The 15,505-nt window shown below is 38.9% G+C and overlaps 1 protein-coding gene across 2 annotated transcripts in view; it reads left to right on the top strand.

Annotated features, from left to right (window-relative positions):
* The window catches only part of PRUNE2 (prune homolog 2 with BCH domain), a 141,097-nt gene that overhangs the window by 76,792 nt on the left and 48,800 nt on the right, over positions 1-15,505 (top strand). The window contains exons 5-8 of one of the 2 annotated variants that reach the window (XM_062017852.1): positions 3,517-3,675; positions 4,671-11,178; positions 11,645-12,227; positions 12,336-12,461. In XM_062017852.1, coding sequence (XP_061873836.1) covers positions 3,517-3,675; positions 4,671-11,178; positions 11,645-12,227; positions 12,336-12,461 — 7,376 coding nt within the window. Of the gene's footprint in view, positions 1-3,516; positions 3,676-4,670; positions 11,179-11,644; positions 12,462-15,505 lie in introns of both variants that reach the window. The other variant, XM_062017851.1, reaches the window with a different exon arrangement.

Here is a 15,505-nt window from a genome sequence, read left to right as displayed (position 1 = left end):
ATTTACTCTTTGACTTATTATTTTAACAGTGCCTATTTGCCTTGAGTTTAATTTCTGGACGCACTTTGTGAAAGAATACCGTGTGAAAAACATTTATTGTTCATTATGAAAGTAACTGTTTATGGGAAAACTGGATAGTACCATCGGATTTTTTTTTTTTAATATTAGTTGTTGCTTAGTACTAGTAGGTGAGAAGCTTGTGTCTTGTATCTGATATCACGGAATGAATAAGGTCTTGGGTTTTATACCTTTGATGAATAATAACCTTTTTTTGTCAGAAAAAAATCTTGTTGATAGGCTCTGGGGTAAAGTAATAAATGGGATGTGATCAGGATCATTTTGCTTAACTTGGACTGTGTTCTGACCATGCCTTAATGACTTCCTCAGTATTATTGTTGATCAGATATACCATAATACATCTTTTGCCCTCTTGTACCTGTAAATCCTCAAAGAACTTGTGTGTTTTTTTTTAAAGGTATATTCTTTCATTGTGATGTGTGCTGCTGGCACACATGCTGCTCTGAGATGTCTCCCTTCAGCTGATAGTGTTTGCATCAGGTGATGGCGGTCCAGTATGATCCCAGTAAAAAAAGAATGCAGATTCTGTGAAGTAACTTTTAAAACAGTTTATTAGAAGTAACATTATAAGGAGAAAACCCTATAGACAGTCCTTCCTCCCGTTAGGTGATGGGAACCCTGAGGGGTGGAGCATTGAATCAGCATGCAATCCAATCCATGCAAAACGTACTGGAGACAGCCTATTCATAGCAGAGATTTCCATCTTTTGGTCATTCTAGCTATTACAGGATTTTCTTACAGGGCAGCAACTCCATTCCTTATTGATGCTGTAACACAGAAAGGATGCTTGCATGAGAAGTTACTCTTTTTTTACTCTACTTTACAGATAAATGCAAGTACACACAGTAGTACACAGCTGATTTTCTTCTGCAGCTTGTACCCAGTAGGGGAGGACGTGTGGCTGGCTCAGAGTTAATCTTTGTGCTTCTATCAGTCATCAACATGCTGAGAATCTCAAGAATAAAAAAATACACAACCCAAATAACATTGGGTTTGGCAGCATGGTAGAAATAGGGAGAACCTCAACTAGCTGCATTAGATAATTACAGAGGTAGTACATGTCCACTGTGGTTTATGTTAATATGTCCCAGTGTGAAGATCTCCATTCCAATTGATCCATCAGGGAAACATACTTGTCAGCTTCTCTGCTTACAGCAGCGGGCTACTGCATCATCTGCTGCTGCATTACTTCCTCAGTATTGCTCTTGATCATATGACATAAGTTAGCAAAAAAAAAAGCACAAGGCAAATTCAGATTTTAGCACCTTCATAACCATTTACATCTTTAATTCCTGCTCTGACTGGTAGAACTCACCATTCATTTTTTTGGCATTTGATGCCACATCCTTACTGTGGCAACCGTTCTCAGCAACAAAGAGCTGCTAGCTGATCTTTTTATCTTGTTCTATTCTATTCATAGTCTTAGTCTGTGATGCTGTAGTAGTCCTTGGCCTTAAACTCTAGAAAAATATCTCCAGTCATTCTACATGCACATACTGGCTCTCCAGCTGGTTATGGTTGCGACAGAGGACTTTTTGCTACACATGTAGGCAGGTTAACAGGTTTCTACCTCAAAATTCTGCAGAAAGCAAGATTTTTGGCACCCCACAATGTACCACTTTGTGAGTGCCAAATGCAGACTGGGATGGTGGCAGATATTATTGTAGTCAATGTCAGTTCCATGAGGCTTCCAGATCCGTCACATGATTTTATCTGAAAAATCTGATTTCCTTCCATTTGCCAGCTGACAAAACAGTATAGAAGATAAAGCATCATGAGGCTTGCATGCTCGACATTTATTAGAAAGATGATTTGTTTACCTTATGAGCAGCCATAAAACACCTTGCATATTAGATTCTTGATTCGTCCATATCCTTCCCTGTGACCTCCTGGTCTACTTGAATTGTCTGTAAGTGAGTAACTGAGATAAGGAGTTATTAAGAGTTTTCAGATAGTTTTGAATCTGCTCTAGTTCAAATTTTTTATTCAGATAGATTTTAATTATCCTAACTGCAATTAGGAATGGGGTAACTGAAATAAATTTACCATGCTTAAGCATGTTTTAGTTCTCCTTCTAATATACTAAATACTTCAGAAAATTCTTCAGAAAAATGTTACTGGTTTGGACATTCAAGCCTTATTCACCATACTTCATCACCATAACCCCTATTCAGATTTCATTTCTGTAAAATGACAGCTGGCTTGTGTGTGTGCATTAATCTCACAGTAAACTTCATTTTTGGTGCCATGCAAATGTCAAAGTGGAACTTCATCTCTAATCTTGGAAAAAGAATCTGCTTCTAAAGCATTTGACAAACAGATTTTTTGTTTTGTTTTGTTTTAGGTTTAATTTACAGGGAGGGAGACACATTTTGTGGACACATTTGAGTAGATTAATAAATAATATTTGTATATATGTAACCAAAACAGTAATTTATTAGGTAGGAGACAGATGCAGGGGAATAACATGCCAGTCTGCATATACAGTTGTGTTTGTGATGAACTGCTGTTTATTCAAGGCCAGTGTAGCTTAGCAGCATCAGAACTGCTAGCTAGAAGATAACAAAAAATTATCTCAAGTACAAATAGCAGAATCATAAAGGAGAAAACAAAATTTATTAGGCTTTGTTCACTAGCAGTTATCAGAACTGATGACTCAAGGCAGACATTTCTACTTTGTGTGTTGTGTCCGGAGGTGCAAAACAGGGATGTATGGTTTATGTTGCAAAATCTGGATAATTCATTATTGGGCTTGTCTAATAGGAATAGGAATAACAAAAGCAGCGTTTCCCTCCTCTGACTTTGGTAGGTGTGTTTGTGAAAACAAGTGAGTTTTTGACTGAAAAACTAGTTTGCCTTGCTCTGTCAATATTTTGGGAGGTTATTGTTTTGAAGATTTGCACAGCATTCAAAGATGAGGAGTAAAGGAATCTAAAAGAGTAATCCATGGTAAAATTGTATATAATCATGTAACGTGAATGGATACATGTAAAGGGTAGCACGTACAGTTTGAGTGCCTGATTTTGTACTTCCAATACTATTATTTTAATATTGATCTGAAAAAATTAATACCTTTTTTTTCCCCTAACAAACGGGGGTTTTAATCGAGAAATAGCAGTAGCTCAATACTTCTAAGCAACCTTGCAAAAGCAAGTTGCAAAAACAAGTAAGAACTCTGTTCCAGCAGTAGTTTCAAGGAGACGAAACCTACTTTTAGTACTTTAACATTCTACATAAATAAAAGTCTGTTATACTGTGAGCCAGGTTCTTGTTTTTTTTCAAGCACATAGTTGTTTTGACAAATGGAATGGAATTTTGTTTATCCAGCACTGAGGCTTATGAACAGTTCTGGCTATTTTCACCACAGATTTGCATGGAAAAATCAAAGAAAATATGCTGACCTTTTTTTTTTTTTTTTTTTTTTTAATCACATTTCAGGACTGTGTGTTACACAGGAGTCTTGTTGGAGATCTGAAAGCATTCATCGATAAATATGGATGTGATGCACTTGTAATTTTGGCCAACTGTTTGCCAGATGAGAAGCAAACAAAACGACAAATAGCAGTATACTCAGAAAACTTAGAGCTTGGCAATCAGGTAAGTACCTGGAAATAGAACCAAATAATGTCTTTCCTGAATAATTTTTTTTTTTAAAGGAGTGTATACAAAAATGTTGAATAATTCAGTGGGGTCAAAAAGTAGCAACAGTTGACCGGCAACTCGGTAGCTATTTGAAATGGCTACATTATTTATATTATGCAAAATGAAGGACTATGATATTTCTGATTGTTTGAGACCAGCTTAATATAAGATGTGTATAATTACAAGAAATACAGAAATAGACAAGATTTTTCAATTTCTTTTTTTTTTACTTTTTTACTTTCACTTTTTACAAGTTTTGGCTTGGTTTTGTATTGTGATCAGCACAAATGAGTCTTTAGCAGTGAGGGATGAGCAATCACATTGTAAATAGTAATGACCAGATCTCATCTACGTGTATGTTAGCACTAAAGCATTTAAGGTCTGAAATGAAGGCAAGTTATTACTAAAATATTCATTTATCCAAAGCCAGGTGCTATCTGGTTTTTTTCTATATTTATCTGCAAGTGGAAGAAATTATCTCAGTAGCAAATATTTGAACCTTTTTATCAGTCTTAAAAATGTCTGGTTTTAGGGACAGGTGGCTAAATGACTCTGTTGCTTTCAAGATCAAGATAAGTGTATTCATTTTATAATATAACTATCTCATTCCAGAAGTACTTTTATCATGTACTGTTACATATTTTCCTCAGATTTTTTAAGGCAACAACAAAACATTTATTTGAATTTTCTTTTATGAATTAAAGGTAAAGTAGAAAGTCAAGTGGTATAATCTTGAGTAAATATTCTGACCAATTATATAATACATATTTTGCATTGGTCTTTTATTTTAATACTTAACCTCTGTGTCTATGATAATACTGTTAGAGTGGAACATCCAAGGAATAGATTAATAGGAAGAGATATGTATGGCTCTGTTACACAGTGAAGTAGTTATTATGTGCCCCTATGCCCCTGATTACAATGTCTTGAAATGTCCTATTTTTCTGCAGATCTGCTGTGAATTAGAAGAATGTCAGACTCCTTGTTTGGAGCTGGATCCTCTAGAATGTGGATGCGATCAAATTCTGATTTATCGTCAAGAAAATTCTTTGGTCACCTGTGATAAAATTTTTCTTCTGGTTAAGGAAGTTATAAATAGAAGACAGCCAGAAATGGTATCAAACAGTAGAACTTCTTCTACTGAAGCTGTTGCTGGAAGTGCTCCACTTTCACAAGGATCTTCTGGTATTGTGGAGTTATATGGTTCTGATGTAGAACCACAGCCCAGTTCTGCCAATTTTATAGAAAATCCTCAGGATCTAAATGGATCCATGCAGGCCCAAGTTGATGTTAATGTAGATCTTGTGAGTCCAGACAGTGGATTGGCTACCATTAGAAGCAGCCGGTCTTCCAAGGAGAGTTCTGTTTTCCTTAGTGATGATAGCCCTGTTGCAGAAGGTGCTGCTTCCCATCACAGTCTTCTGCCTGGCTTTGACTCCTATAGCCCTATTCCTGAAGGAGCAATAGCTGAAGAACAAAACCATCAGTCTAGAGATAATAGTGATAACTTTGATCTTTTCAATTTTGATCTAGCACCCATGGTAACAGCTCCGTCTGAATCATCTTCTCGTTCTGTTGATTGTTCACCAGCAGATGACTATTTCCTTAATAGTGACTCATCAGAAGGACAACAACTGACTCTGCAGAAAGAACTTGATGAGGCAAACCTGCTAGAAAATGATACAGCAAATTATTCAACTGACTTACTTATGGCAACAAATGAGGAAGACAATTTAGCTGAATTTGATGAAAGTTCCGGAGACCTGTGTGAGAAAACATCAAGTTTGATCAATTTAGTTGAAGGTGATTCTTCTTCACCAGAAATGTTGAAATCTGCTGATTCAAAAATTCCACCAACTCCTATGAACAGTCTAGTAGAAACTTCACCATTAGATAATGGGGAGCCTTTATTTTTCTCGCAAGATGTCATTAAAAAAATTAATGAAATAGATGGCACAAATTATTCTCAGTCTCGTGTTAGGTATGGGAGCTGGTGGGATGGCTTTGACCTAGAGTCCAGACATGCTGATACATGGAGTTCAAGTGAGCAGGAATCTGTATTTCAGAGCCCCGTCTTATGGAAAGACTGTAAAGAAAGTCCTTTGCTACGAGAACATGTTGATAGAAGAGCCTCAGATTCTGTTTTCCTCCAAAAACAGCCAAAGCAAATGGAATACATAAGAGCAGGTCTGTGGGATAGTAATTTTAAACAAGATAATTGGAACCATAAGAATCAAGAGAAAAACAGTGAGCATTTGCCACATTTTCAGACTGCTTCTTTAGAGGAGACAAAACAAGAACCGGAGAGCTTTATTGACCCATGGAAGGTCAGTCAGCTGACACCTGTGAAGTCAGATGACGTGTGGCATAGCATTGAAGGGAACAGTAGTCCACTAGCTGGAGACTGCTATGAAGTCTGGACTAAGTTTGATGCAGAACGTGTTGCTAGATCCTCAGAAAATGTATGGAACATGCCCAAACTGGATAGAGAAAAAAAATCAGTGAATGGGCCTGAGGAATGGGCCATGTCAAAAAGTAGCTTATCAGATTCTTCAGAAATTGTAGCCGACAATGAGACTGAAAATCCACCTATCCAGGTATCTCCAGAAGACTGGGATAAAGAAAGATCTTGTTCAGTAGAGGAACATATAAAATATGAAAATACAAATTCTTTTTTCAACAATATGCAAAATAATTCCAAGCTGAAAACAGAGGAAAAAAATGTGTTTGGTCATGCTAAATATAGACTAAAGCATTTTGAAAATCTAGAGACCGGGAAAACGTACGATAAAAATATCAAGAAAGAAGTAACAGAAGTAGTCGTGCCATGGGAGGATACCTTCTTGTCTAAACCCTCAGACCTTAGTTCATCAAACATAGGTGAAGATATGGCTGTTTCTCCACCAGACACCAATTATTCAACATCTGATTCATATCTATCACCTACATATGTAGAAGATGAAAGAGAAAATAAGGACAAAGATTTTGATGAAGAAACAGTTATTGGCAAATCATTAAACCCAGATTTGACTGAGCCAAAATTATTTGAGAAAGCAGATAAGAAACCATCATCTCCTAGAAATATGCCTTTTTCAAGTGCCAGAAATGAAGACATCTGGAACACTCCCCTAAATAATGTCACCCAGTTACAAGAAAGAAATTCTGAAGTTAGTGCTCTTTCTGCCTCTGCTAAACCCGTCCTTAATTCAGAACCAGCAAGTGATCAGTCTTTTTCAACAGACATACATGCAAATGAAAATGTTTCTTCTGTATCTGAAAACAGAAGAATAACACCGGTATGCAGTCAAACAGTGAATGACTTATCACCACCACAAAATGAAATAAATTCTAGTGAGGCTGCAGCTGAAAATGTAGGAGCAGCAAGCAGTGTTAGTGTAAAAGACACAGATGCCTCTATGCTGACTTCAGACCCTGGGAATGGTTTGGATATGAAAATACATGACTTGGGGAGTAAGATACTTAGTAAGAAGGAAGCACAAAACACTGCCAATGTTGATGAAAAGCTGAGTAGCCAGGATTCAATGCAGCAGGCAAACTCAGGGAGTTTGATGAGTGAGCAAGGTTCTGAGGAAGGCTGGGACAATGCCATTGAAATATCTTGGGAGGGAAAAGAGGAATATGAGAGGACATATGATACAAGTGGACATCAGATAATTAGTGACATTTGTAATAAACCAATGCAAGAAGACAGTGAATCCTCATCTAATGTAGATTTTGAAGAGAACAGACCAATAACTGAGTTTCCGAGCTCCCCAGTAAAAAAGGCAAATAGTATTAGTTTGGAAGCATTACTCATAGAGAATGAGTCTTTTTCCAATCAAATTAATCCAGTTAGTCAGGAAGAGAGCAGAGACTTGTCACAGAATCATGTAGAATCTTCAAGTGCTTCTGAGGAAGGCAGAAATTATTACTCCTTTGATGACTCTAGACAACAAAATTACAGTGAAGCATCACAGCTGCTTTCTGAGAAAGCTGAAGAGGAGACTGCAGTGATAGAAGATGCAACAAGTCCAGAGATAGAAAATATCTCTGCAAGTTCTGGTAAAAGTAGTGATAATCCAGAAAATAATTCTTCTAAAATGCCCAGAAGTTCAGGCATCTGGAATGACTCTGGAAAGAGTAGTTGTCTTCTAGCCACATCAATTCCTTTGACGAATGAACAGCAAGAAATGATGGGAGAAATAAAAGAGGGCTTACATGAAGTGGTTCCAAGTCATTCAGACATTTGTAATTCTGAGTTAGTATCTTGCAAAAATAGCTCAGAACTAAACAGGACTCCTGAAAAGTCTCTCATGGATGAGTTTAAAAGTCCATCTTCTGGGTTTGGCAGTATTCCTAACATTACAGATATGTCTGTGGTGAAAAATTCACTTTCATGTGAAATAGATCCAGGGAGAAATAAAAACTCTGAAAATATAGAACCTGCCAATAATCTTTGTAGAGAGCCATGTGTAATGCTTAATGACAGTTTTCACCAAACTTCTTGGAATTCACGGCAGTGTGAAGATCTGCAGTCTCCTGGAGCAAGTCCTGAGGCAAGTGAAGCCCTTGAAATGGCGAACACCACAAGCAGCCTTTCAAAGGATATACAGATCAGGAGTTATTTAGAAGAAGATAATGTGTGGAGTGATTCAATAAATGATTATGCACACTCAAGTGGAACAAGTCCTGATTTAAGTGACACATCTGTGAATGTGTGGGGAGACCTTCCAGTTGACAGTCACCACAAGAGACATATGGAGGACATTAAAAATAATAAAAATCTTGAAGATGCTTGTGAAAGGAATGAATTTGGGAGTGAATATGAAGAAGGATTTGAAGCAAGTGCTGAACATAACAAAGTTCCTAAAAGCTTAGATTTTTGGAATGCCCATGTAGATGATGATACTATGTCATCTTTATCAAGTCCTGATGTAATTGAGGATTCAGAGAATTCAGAAGCATGTCCAGAAATGTCCCATGAAGATTCCACGTATGAAAACAAACAGCACAAAGCGTCTGAAATAGGAGACGATTATGCTCGATCTAATGCAACAAGTCCTGAAGCAAATGAAGACGATTCAGATGCAAAACAAAAGATTGGAGAGGAGATTCATGTAAGCATCTTCAATGAAAATCTTGAAACAATTAAAGCTAGGAAAGTATTGCAGGAAGACTTGAACATAATGGAACATAACGAGACTTCTGAATGTTTAGGTCAATGGGAAACACTTCAGAAGAAAACTCAGGTGAGCATTTCCAGTGAAGAATCAGGTGGTGGAGAAGATTCATATTTGTGTCAAATGAATAAAAATACTACTCCGACTTTGGCTTTAGATGATAAAAAAGAGTCTCCTTCAAAAGCTGTAGATACGTGGAATATGTTGTTGGGAAGTAATTTAAGAACTAATCCAAAATTCACAGTAGGAACATTCAGTTTTCCAGATGATGGTTCAGAATGGTGGAATTCACAACCTTGGGAAGAAAAGCAATTGGAAGATCAGTATTCTGTTTCAAGTCATTCAGCAACAAACCAATCTAATAGTAAGGAGGACTTCTGGGGATCACCTTCGCAAGAAGAACCATCAGAAATACATTTCATTCATGCAAGTGATTATGGAAATCAGCCTTCTTCCCTGTGCAGTGATGAAAAAGAAAATGAAAGGCTCCTACATCCTGTGAGTATTCCCGATAGTCAGATAAATCAAGTACAGTTCAAACAACTTGATCCTTTCATGCTAGACAAAGAAGAAATGAGCTTGAAAGAGCAGTTCTTTCCCAAGGAAGAAGAAAATCAACTGACTCCACAGAATCCTTCAGATGAGGAACGAGATATGACAAATACACCAGTTAAAGACATCAGTGAACTGGATCTACCAAAAGTCATTGAGGGAAATGCAAGTCTCATTCCTCAAGAACAACAGTGTGACCCCTGTGACAAATTAGAAGTGCACAACTGCCTGCCAGGTGCTTTCACTGTAGAAGACTTGTCTTTTGAAATGACAGAGAAGTCAAGTCCAGGATGGAGTATATTAGTTCCCCAAACTGAACTTATCCCAGATATTATACAAGATAACACAGAAGAACGTAATCAGCTATTTTCAGTGAAACCTGACCTGTGGACTAATGCTGAGCAGATTGTCACTTTGAAGTCAGATGGCAAAAATCCTGATATATTAAGTCACTGTGACCAAGAGAATAGTTCAGAGGCATCAAGTAGTCCTGATGTGTGCCAGGAGTATGAAGCTAAGTATGCTTCTATCATGTCTTCTCAGATTGGAGTGGCACCTGAAGACAGTCAGCTTGTTCATACATGGTCAAATATAAGAAAAGAGGCATATTTTGATTCACAGTGTCAATCAGTAATGCAGAAAGCAGAGACACAGTCTCAAAGGGGTAGCCTCCGGGACTATGAACAGGGAAAGGTCAATGAATCCTATCAGCTAATCTCTTCTAATACTCAAGAGTCTCCTGAACTTGCAATTTTAGAAGAATATGGTCTAGAACATAAACTTGCCACTGACCCAATTGAGTTGAATGAAATTACCAATGAAGTTTTAGAAGTGGTAACCTTAGATCTGAAAGGCACACTCTGTGAAAGTCTCACTTCTGTGAGCCATCAGGGAGCACGAACTGAAACAGCTCAAACAGTGACCTCTGAAATGCAATTAATTCCCGTAGATTTGACTCTTCGTGATATGGCAGGACAAAGCTTAAAAGAAATAAGTGCCTTGACTGAAGTTGGAAAATATTCTAAAATTGACCATACATCAGTAACTCTTCACAAGCTAGACATGTCAGAAGAACTTAGGGATGAATCTGAGACAGCAGTGGAACATAACATCAAGAACACATTGGTGACTAATGTCCCAGCAAGGACATATGGTGCAATAAACATAATGACAGCAGTATCCAGTGAAGCAGTAGTAGGGAAAACAAAAGATAAACAGATACTCTCTGTGAAATCCGTTTTGCGTGGTGGTGATGAGGGCCCTGAATCTGATGCAGGTAATCAACTGGTTGCTGACGTTGGAAAAGAATCTGATGATGTAATTAAAAACCCGGTTCCTGTGTTTAAGGAAATGCCCAGTGACCACTCACCAGTGTTATATACTCCACCGTCCTATACATCTTTTGATGCTGAAACTTCTGGAAGCAGAGACTGTGCAAAAGATGAGCTCATGTTACAGCAGTCATTTTGTGACAGTATTTCTCTGGAAAAACCTTTGCCACTGCCAGTGCCTTTGGAAGGTGCAGAAAACATCCTGATGACCAAAAGAAGCAGCATTAAAGATGAGATGTCTGAAACATCTACAGAGTGCTTTTGGGAAAATCACACATCAATACCTTCACTCTCCCAGTCTGAAGCAACTCCAATAGTTTCAGAGACCGGAAAATCTGAAGCAGAAGCAACTCATCTCGACTCACCAGTAGGTGGAGATAGAAGATCACCTGATGGTAAGAAAACTTGCCTTCCAGGGCACGTTCACAGGGCAAAAGGAGAAGGGAGTGTCAGCAGGATTATTACTGTTGAATGATGAGGCTTTTGAAGTGAATTGCTGAGTGAATTTTGAAGTTCATGTGTCTACCTGACGTAGAAGACACAGTACTTGAGGAAGACCTTCTATCACCCTTCTAGACAGATACAAAGCTTTTAAATTTTGAAGTAGAAACATTATTTCTGTTGTTTGCACAAGGCCCAGCTTATGTGACACAGAATCATTTGTTCCTTAGGAATTATTGCGATGTTAATGTATAATCTTTAACGGTAATGATGATGATGATGATGTTATAAAATTCAAGTATACATTAACAGAACAGGGTAAACTGAGACAAGCTTTGTCTCACAGTACTGACTTAAATCATGGTGACTGAAGTAGCACTTGAAAAACTAAATGGAGTTTCTATTTGCTTGTTTTTTTAGAAACTGGCATTGACTCCCTACTTAATAGACAGAATAAGCCAAGAAATTCCTCTGAGAGCTGTGGACTGAAAAGTACAGAGAGTAAAGAAGATGTGAAGATGCAGGTTCATGGAGATCCAGATTCAGTCCTTGTTACAGAGGAAGAAAATATACCTTTGACAAAGGACAAGCTTGAAAGAAACAAAAGTGATTTTGCATTTCAAGAAGATACTGTAGCTGAACAAACAGAATCTCAGGAAGGCTTTTCACCGGGCTCCTTGGATACCTTTCAGCCAATCTCCATTACAAATGAGAGGGAAGGGCACTTTGTTTGTGGGACTGAATGGGACTCTGTTCACTTAGAAGAGAAAAGTTCTTCTATTGTGCCTCAAAAACTGGATGATGAAAGAAGACCACAGGAAAAATGTAGGCAAGATGAGGGTTGGATTATATTGGGCGAAAATGAAGTCAGTGATATATCAACTGAAGAAATTTCTGTGGAATCAGAGATGCCAAAATCAGGGTCTGGACATTCTTGTGAAGAACCAGCAACTGATGTGTCACAGAAATTGATTCTTGACACTCAAGCAGAATTTCAGGGAGAAACTCCGCTTCAGAAATCTTTTGAACATGCAGGTGGTTCTCCTTCAAACAGCTTGATTTCCAAGGATGAGCGTTCAGGCATTGCAGGAACACGCGTGTTGCCTGTGGTTGGTGATGACGATGCATTGGAAGAAAATTCTCAACGGAGAGTTGTAAATAGTGCTGCAACAGAACAAGAAATGGAGGGAGAAACACTGCTTCTCAACAGTGAAAGAAAACTGAGTCAAAAAGCAGGGTAAGAAAAAAACAACCTGTTTCCTTTCAAGAGTTTTCTCTTGGGTTTCTGTTGTCAATGTCATTGAAGTATATGACATTGTGAATAGATGTCAGCACTTTCAAGTCTGAAGTACTAATTATACTTACATTTTTGAAGTATCATTGTATTCCTTCTTTTCTAAAATATTGGTTCTTGGTTGCTTGATGTGAGACAAAGTGGGATCATTTTGTAATGCAGGAAGCTTGTAAGGCCACTTCTTCATAGGAATAAGTCCATCTTCCTTCTGTGAAGTTCCATAGACCTTATAACCTACTTTAAAATCTGAAACAGGTGTGGCCAGGGAATACACGCCAAAGCCAGATACTGATGGTGTTGCCAGTCCAGGTACAAGAGCGCCACTGAGCTTGTGGAGGCATGGAAGTACTATTTCTGCCTAATGCAAAACTACTCAGAGATTGAAGGTAGTAGATGCCCAGAATCAGAGAAGGGAAAGAAACGGATCATGGAAAATTATGGTCTTTGTGGTAGCTTCCAAGCTGTAGTCGGGTCAGATCAGCATTTCTCTCTCTTCAAGCTGGACTGATACCTAAGGCAGTTTGAATATATTTGCACCTGCCTTTGGGAGGAAATGTAGCCTCTGCGCTGACAGCATTACTACTGCCTGCTGTCTCTCTGCTGTGCCACTAGGTGGAGGGAGAGATGACCCTCTTGACTTTACTGTGGCTTTTTGGAGAGAGTGCTTCTGTTGTTGACTCTTTTTACAACCAGGAAGCTGTAACTGCAACAGTGGACTTCTAGGACAACCCCAGAGATGCAAATGTGGAAGTCTGACTCTATTTCTCCTGGGCATCTGCAACTGACATGCAGCCATTTTTCAAAGAGGAACCTGGCACTGTGTTTGTTCAGTGACATTCTTGTGAGCAGTAAAAGAAACGTCCTAGTATAAATAAACCTAGGGAGTGTAACTGGTTTGTACTTGTCACACCTTTTGAACTGCACTTAGCCAAAAGGGCACATGTGTTATGAAATGTGTGGAAACATACTGTTCATGTGAAATGCAAGACTGCTGTCTTCCTTTTTTTCAAGTACTTTTTGGTTCAGTGTAGAATACACATTGTATTCACAACTTCTATTATCAGGTTTTATTTGGCTTGGAATTGATTTTAGACTTTGCTTTTTGATATTTTCACTAACAATTTTGCAGTTTTAGCAGTAAGCTAAAATGGCTTAAAGGTAACATTCTGTGTACGATACTATAAACCTGGCAATACTATGTACAAATAATCTTTGACGTAAGAGCACAGCTTTTTGCTAGTTGCCTCCTCACCCCAAACAATTAACATTTTATTAAGATTTCAGAAACAAGTAATTCAACAGCTGTGATTTATCTTCTCTCAGATGTTAAAGTACTTCCCCTCTGAACATTTTCACACTTTTTTCAGAGAGTTTGTCATTACTGCAAGATCAGACCATGTTACAGCTGAGCTATTTTTAATACATGGTGAGTGCTGGCTGCATCCTAAACAACTTACCCCAGTCTCAGAAACTCTGAAATATAGTGATATTACTTGCAGGCTTAAACTTATGTACTTTATGTATAGAACTTTAAGTAAGTTTTCTCAATGCACAAGACTTTTAGTAGTATACAGAGCATACTTTGCCCTCACTTGCTGCCCCTGGCTTAAAATTGCTTTATTCTAACTAAACAGACAGCACTGAGTAGAATATGAGGTGAGAGGGGCTCCATTTTGGTGAAAGCTTTTCTTGGTGCAGGTTAAGATTTACTGTCTTAAGAAAAGAGGCAACTCTTCAGAAGGGTTGGCAGATGATAAACTCTCCATCTGAAGTAAACCAAATGTTGTCTGTTTGATCTTGAAGATATTAAAAGCAGAGGTGGCCGGTACAACGTTTCTCTTGCACCTAGTCCTCCAAACTTGTAACTTCCATTCCAGAATCACGGAAGCTTAAGGGTTGGAAGAGACCTCGAAAGGTCATCTAGTCCAGCCCCCCTGTCAGAGCAGGACCACCTAGAGTAGGTCACACAGGAACTCGTCCAGGTGGGTTTTGAATGTCTCCAGAGAAAGAGACTCCACAGCCCATCTGGGCAGCCTGTTCCAGTGCTCTGTCATCCTCATAGTGAAGAAATTTTTACTTATATTTCTTTGGAACTTCTAACCTGTTGCCCCTTGTCCTATAAGTGGACGTTATTGAGAAAATCCTGACTCCATCCTCCTGACACCCACCCTTTATGTATTTATTAATGAGATCACCCCTCAGTCTCCTTTTCTCCAAGCTGAAGAGCCCCAACTCCCTCAGCCTTTCATCATAAAGGAGATGCTCCACTCCCTTCATCATCTTTGTGGCCCTGCACTGGACTCTCTCCATCAGCTCCCTGTCCTTGAACTGAGGGGCCCAGAACTGGACACAGTATTGTAGATGTGGTCTCCTGAGGGCAGTAGAGGGGAAAGAGAACTTCTCTCTGCCTACTGCCTACAGCCCTTCTAATACACCCCAGGATGCTGTTGGCCTTCTTAGCCACGAGGGCACATTGCTGGCTCATGTTCATTCTGCTGTCGACCAAGACCCCCAGGTCCCTTTCCCCTACACTACTCTCTAACAGTTCATTCACCAACCTATACTGGTGCATGGGGTTATTCTTAACCAGATGCAAGACTCTGCACTTGCCCTTGTTGAATTTCATTAGATTTCTCCTCACCCAACCCTCCAGCCTGTCCAGGTCTCGTTGGATGGCAGCACAGCCTTCTGGTGTGTCAGTCACTCCCCCCAGTTTAGTATCCTCAGCAACTTGCTGACAGTGCCCTCTGTTCTCTTATCAAGGTCATTAATGAATATACTGAACAGTACTGGTCCCAGCACTAACCCCTGAAGGACTCCACTAGTTACAAGCCCCCAACTAGACCCTGCCCCATTGACACTTTCTCAGTTTTGCTGCCAGGATGCTGTGGGAGACAGTGTCAAATGCTTTCCTGAAATCAAGGTAAACCACATCCATGGCACTACCAGCATCTATCCACCCGATTACATCTTCATAAAAGGCTGTC

The sequence above is a fragment of the Colius striatus genome, chromosome Z, assembly GCF_028858725.1.
Source record: "Colius striatus isolate bColStr4 chromosome Z, bColStr4.1.hap1, whole genome shotgun sequence".
NCBI classification, from domain to species: domain Eukaryota; kingdom Metazoa; phylum Chordata; class Aves; order Coliiformes; family Coliidae; genus Colius; species Colius striatus.
Note: the sequence above shows the minus strand (reverse complement) of the source record. Positions and strands in the feature narration are given on the sequence as shown.